This window comes from Rhea pennata, chromosome 2 (assembly GCF_028389875.1).
Source record: "Rhea pennata isolate bPtePen1 chromosome 2, bPtePen1.pri, whole genome shotgun sequence".
NCBI classification, from domain to species: domain Eukaryota; kingdom Metazoa; phylum Chordata; class Aves; order Rheiformes; family Rheidae; genus Rhea; species Rhea pennata.
In genome coordinates, this window is record NC_084664.1 from 3530527 (window position 1) to 3543353 (window position 12827).

The following is a 12827-nucleotide window of genomic DNA, read 5'->3' on the forward strand; positions in this document are numbered from 1 at the left end:
TTTTCCTATGCATAAGCCTTTTGTTAGACCAGCATTCTTGTGCCACAAAATTCCCTTGAGGAATATATCTTTGGAAATGCATCCTTATTTAGCCCTAGGTTGGATGAAGTTTTTTACAGCTTTGAAGATTTCAGGCATACTCTCAAATGTAGCATCTCTGAAAAAGAAGGTGACAGTTCCATTTAATATCTGTCCTTAAAGACTACGGACATGTCCCAAGTTTCAATTCTGGAGTTAACCACAACAACCAGAACAGCTCAAGGATGTGCCAAAGGTACTATTTCTGTTTGCCTGTTGCTCTTCTGCTCATCTTCTACAGCCCTCTTCTTCCTGTCAGTCCCTTGGAAGTTTCACTGAGGAGTTGTAGTTCTTAGTTCTTATCTGCTCTTTCTTACTCTTTCTCTGTCTTCAGGGACAGGCTTGCTCACTGCTACAGACCTGGTGTCAGGCTGAATGCTTATACTGCATTTGATGTGGTTACCAGCAATTTTATTTTTATTCTTCCCCTCCCCCCCCCCCCCCCCACCATGCCCATGAGCTAGCAATGTGCCCTTGTAGCCAAGAAAGCCTTTATGCAGCCCTGGTGAGGCCTCATCTCAAGTACTATGTCCAGTTCTGGACTCCCCAGTCCAAGAGAGACATGGAGCTACTGGAAAGAGTCCAGTGTAGTACTACGAGGATGATCCGAGGGCTGGAGCATCTGCCCTACGAGGAACGGCTGCGAGAGCTGGGCCTGTTTAGCCTGGGGGAAGAGAAGACTGAGGGAGGATCTTATCAATGTGTACAAGTACCTGATGGGAGAGTGTCAAGGGGATGGGGACAGGCTCTTTGTCTGTGCCAGGAGACAGGATATGAGGCAACAGGCCACAAACTGAAACACAACAAGTTCCACCTGAATATAAGGGAAAACTTCTTCACTATGAGAGTGACGGAACACTGGAACAGGTTGCCCAGAGAGGTTGTGGAGTCTCCTTCTTTGGAGATATTCAAAACTTGCCTAGTGTGATCCTATCTGACATGCTCTAGGTGACCCTGCTTGAGCGGTGAGGTTGGACTAATGATCTCCAGAGGTCCCTTCCAATCTCAGCCCTTCTGTGATTCCAGCCTCTCAGAAGTATTGTTTATTTTCATGGATTCCTTTCACGTTGCTGTACCTTTATGCAAAGTAGGCTGTCTTATGATGCTGGGAGAGAGATACTTGACCCTCTAATGTTGCAGAATCAAGGGATTTTGCAGTAAGTACTTCCTGGTATGAAATTAGAAAGGATACTAACTACTTGCTTGGTCATGAGAAGGTTGAATGCCTTTAAGACTGAGATTGTGACTTTAACATGAATTATCTGACTTTTGGTAGAAGATTTTATTTTGAAGCCAGAAGTCATGACCTTAATTGCCTCCTTTCACATATATGTCAGTATGGTTTATAGGAAGTCTAAATCGGGGTAGATCAGGATTTTTAGAAGTGTAACATGTTTTTTTGGCACATTATAGTACCAAGAATTTTCAAGATTGCTGGTAGTGAAAAGTACTTGCATTAGACATAAGGAGGTGTTTCCAGTTCTGTGTTTGAACAACTGAGTGATCTAAGAAAAAGGATCCAGCTTCTGAAGGGTGCAGCTACTCTTGCCTTGAGTTGTGTTGTAGTGCTGTGCGTGTCCAGTGTGGAAGTCTCATCTCACTTCTGCCGAATCTCTAAAGTTTGGGCAGCTTTAGCCTTGGTGCTAGCCTGTACTCATTCTTTCCTAAGTATGTTTAATTCTGGGGTACATCCAGCCTGTCTACAGCTGTCAGCAGTTTATTTTTATTTTATTTTATTCCCATACCACTCTGTCAATTGACTCTGATTATTTTCCCTTACTGGTAATCTTCTTCTATATGTGACTTCCACCTATAATCTCCGGTTTGTTGCACACCAAAACCGAAATAAATAGGCCTTGTTCATTTAGGAAAAAAAAAAAAAAAAGGAGAGTTCTCTCTGAGAAAGATGCAGAAGAGGTCTTAATTACCCAATACCAGGTCACAGTTCTACATTTCATTGTAAACAGCTCTCTAAAGATCTCATTTTGAAACTGAAATAAAAGACAAAAGTTGGATTTGTATAACAAAAGTGATGGTTGACCACCTTTAGAATTTTTTCTAGAATGTTTAATGCTATCCTGAGCAACTGCTTTCAAAAAAGGGGATGGAAAAGTGATTCAGTTAATCTTACTATCTTTTAAGTATATTTAAATAAGATAACATTATTAAGATTAAAATAATCTTTAATCAACATTGAATAAATTGGAAGGCTCACTGTTTTGAGAAGATTGATCATATTTACTCTATAAGGAGACAGAAAAGATAAAAATATCATACCTGTATAATATTAATTGTTTAAAGAAAGTTTATTGGAAAGAGAGCAGAATCTTTTGTTGCTCCCATCTCTTCATAGAATAGCTAGAGACATTACAGGTGAAGCAAGAAGGTAGGAAAATAGGAAGTGATAAAGGAAAACTGTTCTTCCACCTGTTTTAGCTATATGATTCACAAACGCAGGCACTTTCAGTATATGGATAGTGCAAATACATTAAATGCAGAACATTTTTAACAAATACTGCTATAATAAGCTAAAGCTATATTCATGTTATATTTCTTCTGCCTGTTTTGTAAACTGTTAGATAAGTGTTTTATTTTTTTCAGGGCACAGATAAATCTTTCCTATTCTGGTAATGGCCCTGATATGTTTGGGTTGGTGACAAACATTTTAGAGGAGCCAAACAAGCCAGAACCAGTTACAGATTGGTAAGTTTTTTCCAGAAGTTTTTACATATTGCCTAGCATTTTCTTATTACATCTTTGTGTTATTGGTGTATGATACGCATTTTTGCATGATTTCTTGGAATTTAGTGACAAAGGACTTAAGTTCCCTTAAAATGTTAAAATGTGAGGGTTTTTTTTTTACTAGCAATTGAAATACACTATTAGAAACAATTTTTTATAGTCTTCCATCAGTCTACAGCATTTGAAAAAAAAATCTGCTGTTAAAATAAACAATGGAGAGTTAACTATGAGTACTGTTGAACCTAAAAAAAAGTAATTAATACAAATAAACTCTGCAGTCTTGAGTATAATTATTATAAACAGTCCTGGGGGCTGATACTGTTTGGTCATTGTAGCTATTATCACTTTGGGTAGCAAACTCTTGGCTCACAATAGAGTTTTGTATAATAGCTTGGTCATGTTCTTTTGCCTCCAAAAAAAAAAGATGTTTCAGCTGCCCTTTTCATAAGTTTATTAAACATGGAAATAAAATACCTATCTTAAAAATAAAATTTAAGAGTATGATCTAAGCCAAACTGTTAATATTGGTTAACATGTCTGTCTCCTACAGTTTTAGCCTCTAAACGTAATCAGGGTAGGGTTCAAGTAATTCCACATTTTTCATGGTGTACAATTAATTGACTTGTTTTCTTGCCATCTTAATTTCAGTTTATACAACATTATTGAAATTTGATAGGGAAGACTATGCAAGTTACCTTCTAGCAATCTGAACGTAGCAGAAATTCTGTTTTTTTTTTAATGAGAAAGTGGTTTAATTTTAGTGAAAAATGTACCTGGCACTTTTTAAGTTGAAGGTAATGTGCCAAATGTGGCAGTATCTGTATACTGGTATGTACTAGTATTATGTTATGATCTTGAATTTTGGTGCCTCTTTGGTGAAGAGAAGTGTAATACCCGTAGCATCAAGCAAATCTGATTTGGGGCTGAAAACAGATTTGTACAGGAAATTTGGAAGACTTACTTGTCTCTTAAAACAAGAGCTTTGATTGCTTGTTTTGAATTGAAAGATATAAAATGTAAGGAAAAAGAGTTTGCAAAATTCGACTCCCTTGTAGATTTCAGGGATCTGTGATACTGGATCGTAAATTTAATATCCTCTTGCTTGGGTTTCATTCCACTTGCTCTAAGATGTTTTGAAAGGAAAACTTCACAAAGATGTTTGTTTATTTCTGCCTTCATCTGTATATATGTGTATATATGTGTATATATATAAAGGCTCTTGAAGATCAATGAAATTGCAGAGAATTTGATTATTTTGGTAAACCTGTAATATCAAAATAATTAAAATAGCACATAGTGATAGTGTTACACTAAAATACTATTTTTTGGTTCTTATTTTTCTTATCTGCAACCCATTAGACATGTAGGTAAATGTTAGAGTGATCATGGGAATATAACGTAATAACATAGCTTACAAATACTGTTAGAAATCAAATCAGATGATATGTTTTTATAACTAATGGAGAAAAAAAGCCACATTTCTCTTGAATTTTTCTCAGTAAGGAAGAGGTAAGAAGCATTACAGAGCTTCACGCTACTTTTATAATAGTAGTATATGACTGAATTTTTTGAAGGATACCCTGAAATTTTAGATTCGAGTATGGCAGTTCACATGTCTTTGGAGTAATAATGTGAGAATAAAACAATAATTTCATAAATTTAAAATAGAAATTAGAAACTATAGTACTGTAATACTTTAGCTGGCACATGAAATTATATGAGAGCCTAAAATTGTGGTAGACAAAGTGATTAACACCAGCGAACAGTACTGGCAGTCAGAGTTCGTATAGCATTTAGTCACAGCACGATTTTTTTTTCCTTTAAATTTTGTATATGGTAAGCCAAAGATGTTACACAGATATAAACATGTAGGAGAGGGGAAATAACCCTGAAATGTGAGTTGTTGCAGCGTAGGAAATGGGTTCAGCGATTCCTGAAGGTTTGTTTAATTTTGTTCCAGGAATTCTCTTTCAAGATTATTTCCACCTATGTGGGCACCTGATCTTGGAAACAGTGGTGAATTCTCAGGGCTTTCATCTAAGCACTCTGTTGAAAGTAAGGATTTTCCAAACCTGATTGGCACACAGAACTACTATCAAGAACATTTGCAGAAGTCTCATGATGTAGAGATGTTACACAGAGGATTTGAAGATCTTCATCTCATAGAGTCTTGGCTTTCTCCCCCTGATTCTTGCACTCAACCTGATAATATCCTGAAGAACAGTTACCCTGAAAGTTCCTCTTTTCAAAATAATGCTCTAACTCAGCAAGAAGGGTTTTCATTTCAGAATGTGGACTGTAATCAGCACATGTGCAATTATGACCACATGAAGTTAAACAGAGACTATGAAAAAATCACTTCCAATTTTAGCACCTTTTGTTCTCAAAACAGAATTAAAGAAGGCACTAACTTTCAGAAAGAGGTTTGGAAAAATGAAAGATTAAGAGCCAAAATTATGAAAAATGATGCACAGGAAAAAAGAAAGTACTCTCCTGAGCTGTCTAACCAACCTGTTGATGACTCTTGGGATAGAGTATCCCAGGACAACCAATTATTTTCTAAAAGATACGAAAACTTTACAAGTACTCATAAATCACAGTCATCTGTTCATCCATCGCTGTATTTTTTCAATCAGCCACCTAAAGAAAATCATTTTTCTGGAGGAGCAAACAGAAAACCACAAGAAACCCATGTGCGAAATGGTCATAGTATCTTTACTTTGGGGGATGTTTTTAATAATGAATGTAAGATCCATATTAATCCTAAAGAGTGCTCTCATAAAATTTCTGAATATGATTCATCTGTAAAAAATGTTGTACAAAATGAGAGTTATTCATCATACCATGGGCATTCGTGGCTGGATGAGAAAACTGCAAGTCCCACAGCTGCATCAGATATTACTTACCGAAAACAAGTGATTACAAGCCCGCAGTCATCTTCAGGAGTTTCAACCATGTCTGGTGGCTCTCCCACCCATCAATCTATAACACAGTCCTCTTACTATTCACAGATCTCACCTGTCCTGTCTTCAAGGAAAGACGGAAGGTTACAAGTATCAAATGGTGTTTCCAGTAATTTGGGAGTTTCTAATTTCATCTCAGAAAATCATAAACAAATGAAGCCCATTGGACACTCACAGCATGATTCCTTGACGAACAAGGAGGGGCAATACCGTAAATCTCCCTTTAATTTTTCATCTGACTGGTTAACACAACAGAATTCTGTAAGTGAAGACTCTGAGAAGTACCATAGATTTCAAAAAAAACAAGCCCAGGAGAACAGTAATAAAGATGATAGAAGAGGCAAAAGGAACTGGATTCCTCATTTTGGGAATACAGCCCAAAATCGTCAACCATTCAATATGTTCCGAAAAAAGCAAGAACAGAACGGTGGTAGCATGTCAGATTTCATCAGTCCTTCTTTTCTTCCTCCTTTCCCATTAATGTCTGATTTCAAGCAAAATCCCAACTTTCCTCCATTTAATCACCATCTATTTTCATCAGCAAATAATTTCAGTTTTCCTCCTTCACCATTCCCATTCTCAGACCTGGTTGACCTTCTTCATTATGATGATTTAAACCAGTTGAATCCTTTCATCAATGATCTGTTTTGTGGGGAAATAACTGCACCGTACTTTGCCTTTCCGACGCCTTTTAACAAGTATAGACCTCCAAAAAATCGCAGTGGACCTGCTAATGAGCTTCATACTCGACTGGAGGAGTGTTACGAGCAGTGGAGAGCTTTGGAGAAAGAGAGAAAAAAGGTAAAACATAACTGATGTTAACTTTATCTAAGGTTGTGATTAGAAGAAGCAGTTACAGGCGTCAAGTATTCTGGGCTGTCCTTTTTGAGAGGGAGAAAATCCTATTGTTGCATTAAATTGGTTTTAAAATATTTCAAATACCGTGGGCAACCTCTGCTTTGAATATAACATTTGCATTTTTTTGGTACGACTGCTTTTAAATAAATCAATTTTAAGTTTGGAGTTCAGTTTCTAATGTCCCTTTCCACTGGCATAGGGCTGCCAGCAGCATTTCTTTTTATTAACCAAAATTTGATGTGAAAGTTTGCTACATCAAATACGGTATGAGCGTCGCTGTCCAAAGCCTTGCATTATCTTCAGCTTGGACAGTGTTTTGATATGGTCGATAGGAAGTCATTAGCTAGTTGTTCATCAATTCAGTAGGCTTTTGTTACAATTTGAGAGCCATCAGTCTTGCATGAGGCTATAGCAAGGCCTTTACTAGCATAGGTGAGTCTTCAAGTACTGGTATTAGATGCACCTTCATGCTCCAAGTGTTACGTATCTCTTTCCTTCTCCCAGTGCTCTTATGCAAAACCGAGTCTTTAACTGAGTTATTTGAAACCCATACATTTCCCTTACACAGTCAATTAAAGAAAAACACTTTTTTTTAACTATCACCAATGTTCTAGTATCTTTCCCTTATTCTTTTTGGTTTTGATTTTACTAAATCTTTGGTTTAGTGCTGGAAGAAAATAATGCTGGGCATTCTGCTGAGGCTGTAGAGAAGACCGGTAACAGTGTTTTGAGTACATGAGACTTTTCGCAGAGGAAGCTTCAGTTTATACCCTTCTCATTACAGTCCCTTTCCTGCCTCAGACCCTCTTGTTAAGGACTGTTGTCCGTGAGGAGATAGTGCTACTAACAAGCATGTTACAGCTTGGGAATTAAAGCTCTGAGCTCAAAAGAAGCAGGAAATAAGGTCTGCAGAAACAGACTTCTGAACTGCATATCGGATCTTTGAAGCCAAGATATTTTCTTGATGATTCACAGCCCTATTTTATGTTTTACCGTCTATTACCCCATTTTCCTGTCTACTCCACCATGTTGGAGAAGGCTTCTTGTCAGTAGATAAGGAGGCAGGTGTCTGACTGAATCTCTGGAGAGCACCTTTTCCTTTCCAGCAGCAACCTTGGGACCTTATTAATAGCCTTTTGGAGATCTAAATAGAATATAAAAACTGTCCATCTTGTCTGCTTGTTGATGCAGTTAGACAATACTAATAGTTTGTAAAGCACAGTGCAATTTCTGAATTTCAAATGCTTTTTTATTTGCTAGTATCATATCTATTTAAACTTTGTTTGCTATCGTTTTTACTTTCTACAGTCAGAGCTGATGCTCTGTAGTTCTGGGTCTGCGCCATCCCACCATCAGTTTTATCTAGCAGGCACCTTCTCTTCCAAATTCTCTAACAGTGCTGCCTGTTGTCCCTTTTGCTCCATACAGAATAATTACTAATGGGAGATCAAAACAGTACCTTTCAAAAGTGGAGGTGTCCCAGAACTGATTTGTAACTTCAAATATCAATGGAAATAACAGAGCTCAAGTTCTACGTTTGTTTGTATGCAGGTTCCACTTTAAATGTGTTGCTGATGCTGTCCAATCTTCTACCAGGAATTTCTTGCATGATGAGAAAGGGTGATGATGGTTTTTGCTCCCATGTTTCTAAGATGATAGTGATTTCAGCAACTCTTCTGCTTTCTGTAATGACAAAGAAGGCTCTTTTAGACCTGTGTTTGCAGGATTTGGGGAAATGAAGTCATTTGGGAAGGTTGAAGCTCAGTCATCAGGTCATAATATACAAGTTTGCTCGCATTCATTTCATCGTTAGAGAGCTCCCCCCCCCCCACCTTGTTCCATGATGTTCTTAATCAAAATGATATGATCGATGAACTTGTTCTAGTCCATGCTGCCTAAAACAGATTTTATCCTAGTGATCTACTCAAGTTACAGATATTTTTCAGTCTTGAATTGTATAGTTACAAGACAGCATCTGCAGATAGTTTTGAGGCCTGTTCTCGAGGCCAACTGCTGTAGCGCGGCTCACATTCCTACAGCGAAAATGCTTATTTCTCTTGCTTTGAGATTCTTGCCTTTTTGCAAGTCACACACTGCTTGAATTTCCTGAGCGTAGAGAGAACTTCTCCGCGGTGGGGTGGACCTGTGTTTAATTTTAGCCTGTCTAATCAGTCAGCAATTTGAGCTCTCAGAAACCTCTTCTTTTCCTACTGCTCTGAAGTTCTCAGTAGCAAACAGTGAACTGAACCTGCTTTCTTTTGTAAATTTTACTCTCCCAGGAATCTCTCCATTAAAGAATTTACTAATTGTATTAAATGTACATATAGAATAGTGCTGAAATAAACAACTTCTTTATCAGCTGTGGTATCTCTATGTAAATTCATGACCCTTTTTCCATCTATTTTTTTCCAAATATATTTCAGGTTTTTGAGTTGAAAGCGATTGAGCTCGTTCAGCTCCCACAATTCTTGTTAGGTGAGAGCGGACGCTAAGTAATGTGGATGTATGTAAAGCAAATGAAAGCCTTCAGGACAAATTTTAGATAGGAATTTGCATAGTATGAGTGTGCTCTTAACTTTAACTTGAACTGCAGCTTGGTCATTAATCTCTCTTTCTGTCCATTGTACAGTGAAGGTGAAACAAAATAGAGAATCCACTATTAGTTATATGTATATATATATTTTTTTTTGTTTAACTGCAAGTATAAGAAGTTGCTGTCAAAAATAGGTTTGGTTGTGTTTAGTCACTGCCTGCATTGTATAGTGGTTTTGCCAGCTCCTTTCTCAGTGGTGGTTTTGCGAGCTGTGTTAATGACTTTGTCAGAACTGATACCAACGTTCTGTTTAATTGGGGTTTAATACTGATATACTTCAGGGGCAGCTTACGCTATTATGATCAACTGTTTCTTTTTTTTATAATCATAATAAGAGATATTCAAGAGAAGTGGTAAGAGAGGTATAATTTGAATTCATGGAACACAGCGCAAGAATTTCTTGCCTGGGCCTGTGTCCAAGATTGATTAAAGTATTTAAATATAGAGTTGTGCATTTTGATTCTAAATGCTGCCTTTGACCATTCTGCTTTGAGGTACAACTAAATTAGGGATGTATTTGTATTCTTACAACAGCTGGCTGTACATCTGTACACATATACTTGGGAACTAGTTTTATAAACACAATCAGAAGAAAAGATGGCAAGCACACTCCTAATGTATTGGAAAATTCAAGCCCACTCAAAATTATGGATTGTAATATGGTACTAATTTCTCATATTTAAAATAGATAACTATTTCCTCTTCAGACTGAGGCTGACCTTGCAAGAAACTTTCCAGGAAAGCGTGTATCTAGCTCAAATAACACTCCTGTGTCCCGACTTCCTGCAAACCCATCACGAGTTGATCGTTTGATTGTGGACCAGTTACGAGAACAAGCCAGAGTAAGCATTCTTGAAATGTTGTCTTAAAATATTCGTAATACCAGGTGAGATATTGTGGTTTTTATGGAGAGTTATAAATACCTACTGATTTCGGTGTCTGATAGGTACTCACCTTAATAGGAAAAATGGAAAGGCTTCGTGGCACTCCGGTACATGGTAACATATCCGCTACTTTGGAACATCATTTGGAAGCCATTCATGTAACACAAGCGAGGCGCAAGGATGAGATTGTTAATGCTGCTAATCCACAGAGACAAGGAGCACCACGTTATAATAATGAAAAAGGTAAATGATTTCTATTCTGGTAGTTCTAAAAGCTATTTAAAATATCAATTATGAAAATACACAATTTAAAATGTGCAGCAAATTTCATTTTTACTTACTGTGACATCAGCAAAAAAAGGTTGTAAATCTAAAATAGTTAAAATAGGAATTGGACTTTTTAAGAGTGAAAAGATCTTAGCTCACATATAATAATTTTTCTTTTCTGTTTCTCTGTTACTAGTTTAAACGCTTAAACTTACTTGTCTTGACTAAAAAGTAAACTTAAAAAGATTTTATGTAACCATAAGTAATTCTTCTTCAAGTCAAAATATACTCATTTTTAAACAAATTTAGTTTCTTATTAATGGTATTTGGCTAGTCATTCACTTATCTTTAGCTTTTAAAGTGAAAGATATGCTTGATGCTCTGTTAATCTGTGCTGTCTGTCTACATTATCTAAATTTAAAAAATACAGTGTTTTGCGATTCCCAACTCATGTTGGCATATAGCAAGAATGAGGTGCTATGTGCACAAGTATAGACTTCTGGAGAGTCTTTTATTGTGTGTTGTTCATGTAACATACACTTATTTATTCTTAACCCAGCACAACTGTAAAAGATATTTCAAAGATTTGCCATAAATCTGCTTAAAAAGCAGATTAAGATTAAGATTTTGAAAATATTTTAATTGCCAATTGAACTTGAATTCAAGTTTTGAAAGTTATGGGCATACTCTTTGTCTTCAGACTAAACTTATTTCTCAGAGAAAGGTTCCGGAGAGGAACACGACCTTTTCTTCCTTCCTCCTTTGGATTGTTAGTGAGCTATGCCCTTTGTTGTCTTCCTATTGCTGCCGACAGTGTGTTCTTCTTTTGACTTGAAGCAATGTGATAAGATTGCCCCCCTGGCAAGAGGGGAAAGGTAAACTGTATGAAGAGTCAAAATATTTTGCAAGTTAGGTGATAAGCACTTTCTTGATGATGTTATATATTTGTAAGTAATAAACCTGTAGCCTAATAAACTTCTCAAATTAACCCAACTATAGGCCAAGAGGTAGGTGGTCATTGTTTTAACAGAAGAATGTTTGATGAACTCATCTTCACTTTACATAGAAGATGCTTGGAATAGTTGTGTGAACTATTCTATATGGTACCTGTAATTAGAAATATTGCAATTAGTCTCTTAAGGGTAATGGTCACCTTTCCAGCGATACTACGTCTCTGAAGAGCTATACTTCTTTTCGATGTCTAAGCACAATCTAAATCACATACGGAAAAGCTTTGAGTATTTTCCACAGTGAAATATTTGTTTCTTTGAGTTCCACTGTCAGCAAAGAAGTATCTAAACATCAGTAATGAGCCCTTTCTTGCTGGGAGGGCAGATATGAGGCAGCTACTGAAAGGAAAACGAAGGAGGAAGAAATGATTGCACCAAGCTCATCTGGCTAGAATTAGACTGGGAGTTTTATTAATCATATTTTGCTCATTCTGCAGACTATACTTATAAAAATAGATAATTAGGCATAAACGTTTGTGTTAGACTTCTTCCTGTACTGGAAGATGAACATCCTTGTTTTTTGTGCCAGATTATTATTGAGAATGTGTGCTGTTGTAGCTTACAACAAGCTGCAGTCTCCCCTATTGAGTTTCATTGTAGATGGTCCCTTTTGATAACATTAATAGGCTTAATTATTGCATTGTAGACATAGTAGCTTTGCCATTGGATTTGGGAGATAGTTATGATTGCTTTTTAAGTGTGAGATATTAAAGTTATCACTTGTAAGAGAAGAGTGATAAGTACGGCAATTTAACCAAGAACAGAGTATAATGTTAACTGTTTCTTGAGCAGATTTTACTTAGGAGTAATAAGCTTTGAATGAATTCAGAACACTTTTAATGCGTAGTATTATTGGGCTCATGTATTAGTTTTACCTGTAACATGGGTTTTTTGTTGTTGTTGTAGATGTTCTGGCTCTGGCAGCTGCAATTAGGGAGCTGGCTGCTTCCACACGCAAGGCTCGTACTGCTTTATGGTGTGCGTTACAGATGACTTTACCAAAAACCTCCTTAAGCAGTCCAGAAAAAGAAGTTGTTGAAAGAACATTACAAGAACTTTGCTCTGCAACCACAAGCACACAAGAAAAAAGCAACATGGAACATGAAAATGAAGGAAGCAAAAAAGAAAAATCTGAAGAATCAATGAGGATTCTGGAATAATAGCAAAAAAAATAGTAATAAAAGGGAGGCAGAAGGCTGAGGAGGGAGGGAAGGGGAAAGTGGCTTGCACAGTGCTATGGAAAATGTTTTAGACAGGTTATCAAAAAGCAAAAAAGGGTTAACATAACTGATCAGTGCTGCAATTTTATTACTGTGATTCTGGTGTTGAGAGACACGTCTTGTAATAGTGTTAATGCAATTTTAATACTGCTGGTATTGCAATGTCTGCTACATAAGAATTTTATTAATAAGGAATTCAATAATAGCTGAGC

The 12827-nt window shown here is 36.7% G+C and overlaps 1 protein-coding gene across 1 annotated transcript in view; it reads left to right on the top strand.

Moving 5' to 3' along the window:
* Positions 1 to 12555, top strand: part of LOC134136725 (meiosis-specific coiled-coil domain-containing protein MEIOC-like) — a 33374-nt gene extending 20819 nt beyond the window's left edge. Inside the window, exons 4-8 of the mRNA XM_062568706.1 lie at positions 2680 to 2781; positions 4781 to 6584; positions 9942 to 10076; positions 10181 to 10361; positions 12302 to 12555. Coding sequence (XP_062424690.1) covers positions 2680 to 2781; positions 4781 to 6584; positions 9942 to 10076; positions 10181 to 10361; positions 12302 to 12555 — 2476 coding nt within the window. The remainder of the gene's footprint in view (positions 1 to 2679; positions 2782 to 4780; positions 6585 to 9941; positions 10077 to 10180; positions 10362 to 12301) is intronic.
* The last annotated feature ends 272 nt before the right edge of the window (positions 12556 to 12827 follow it).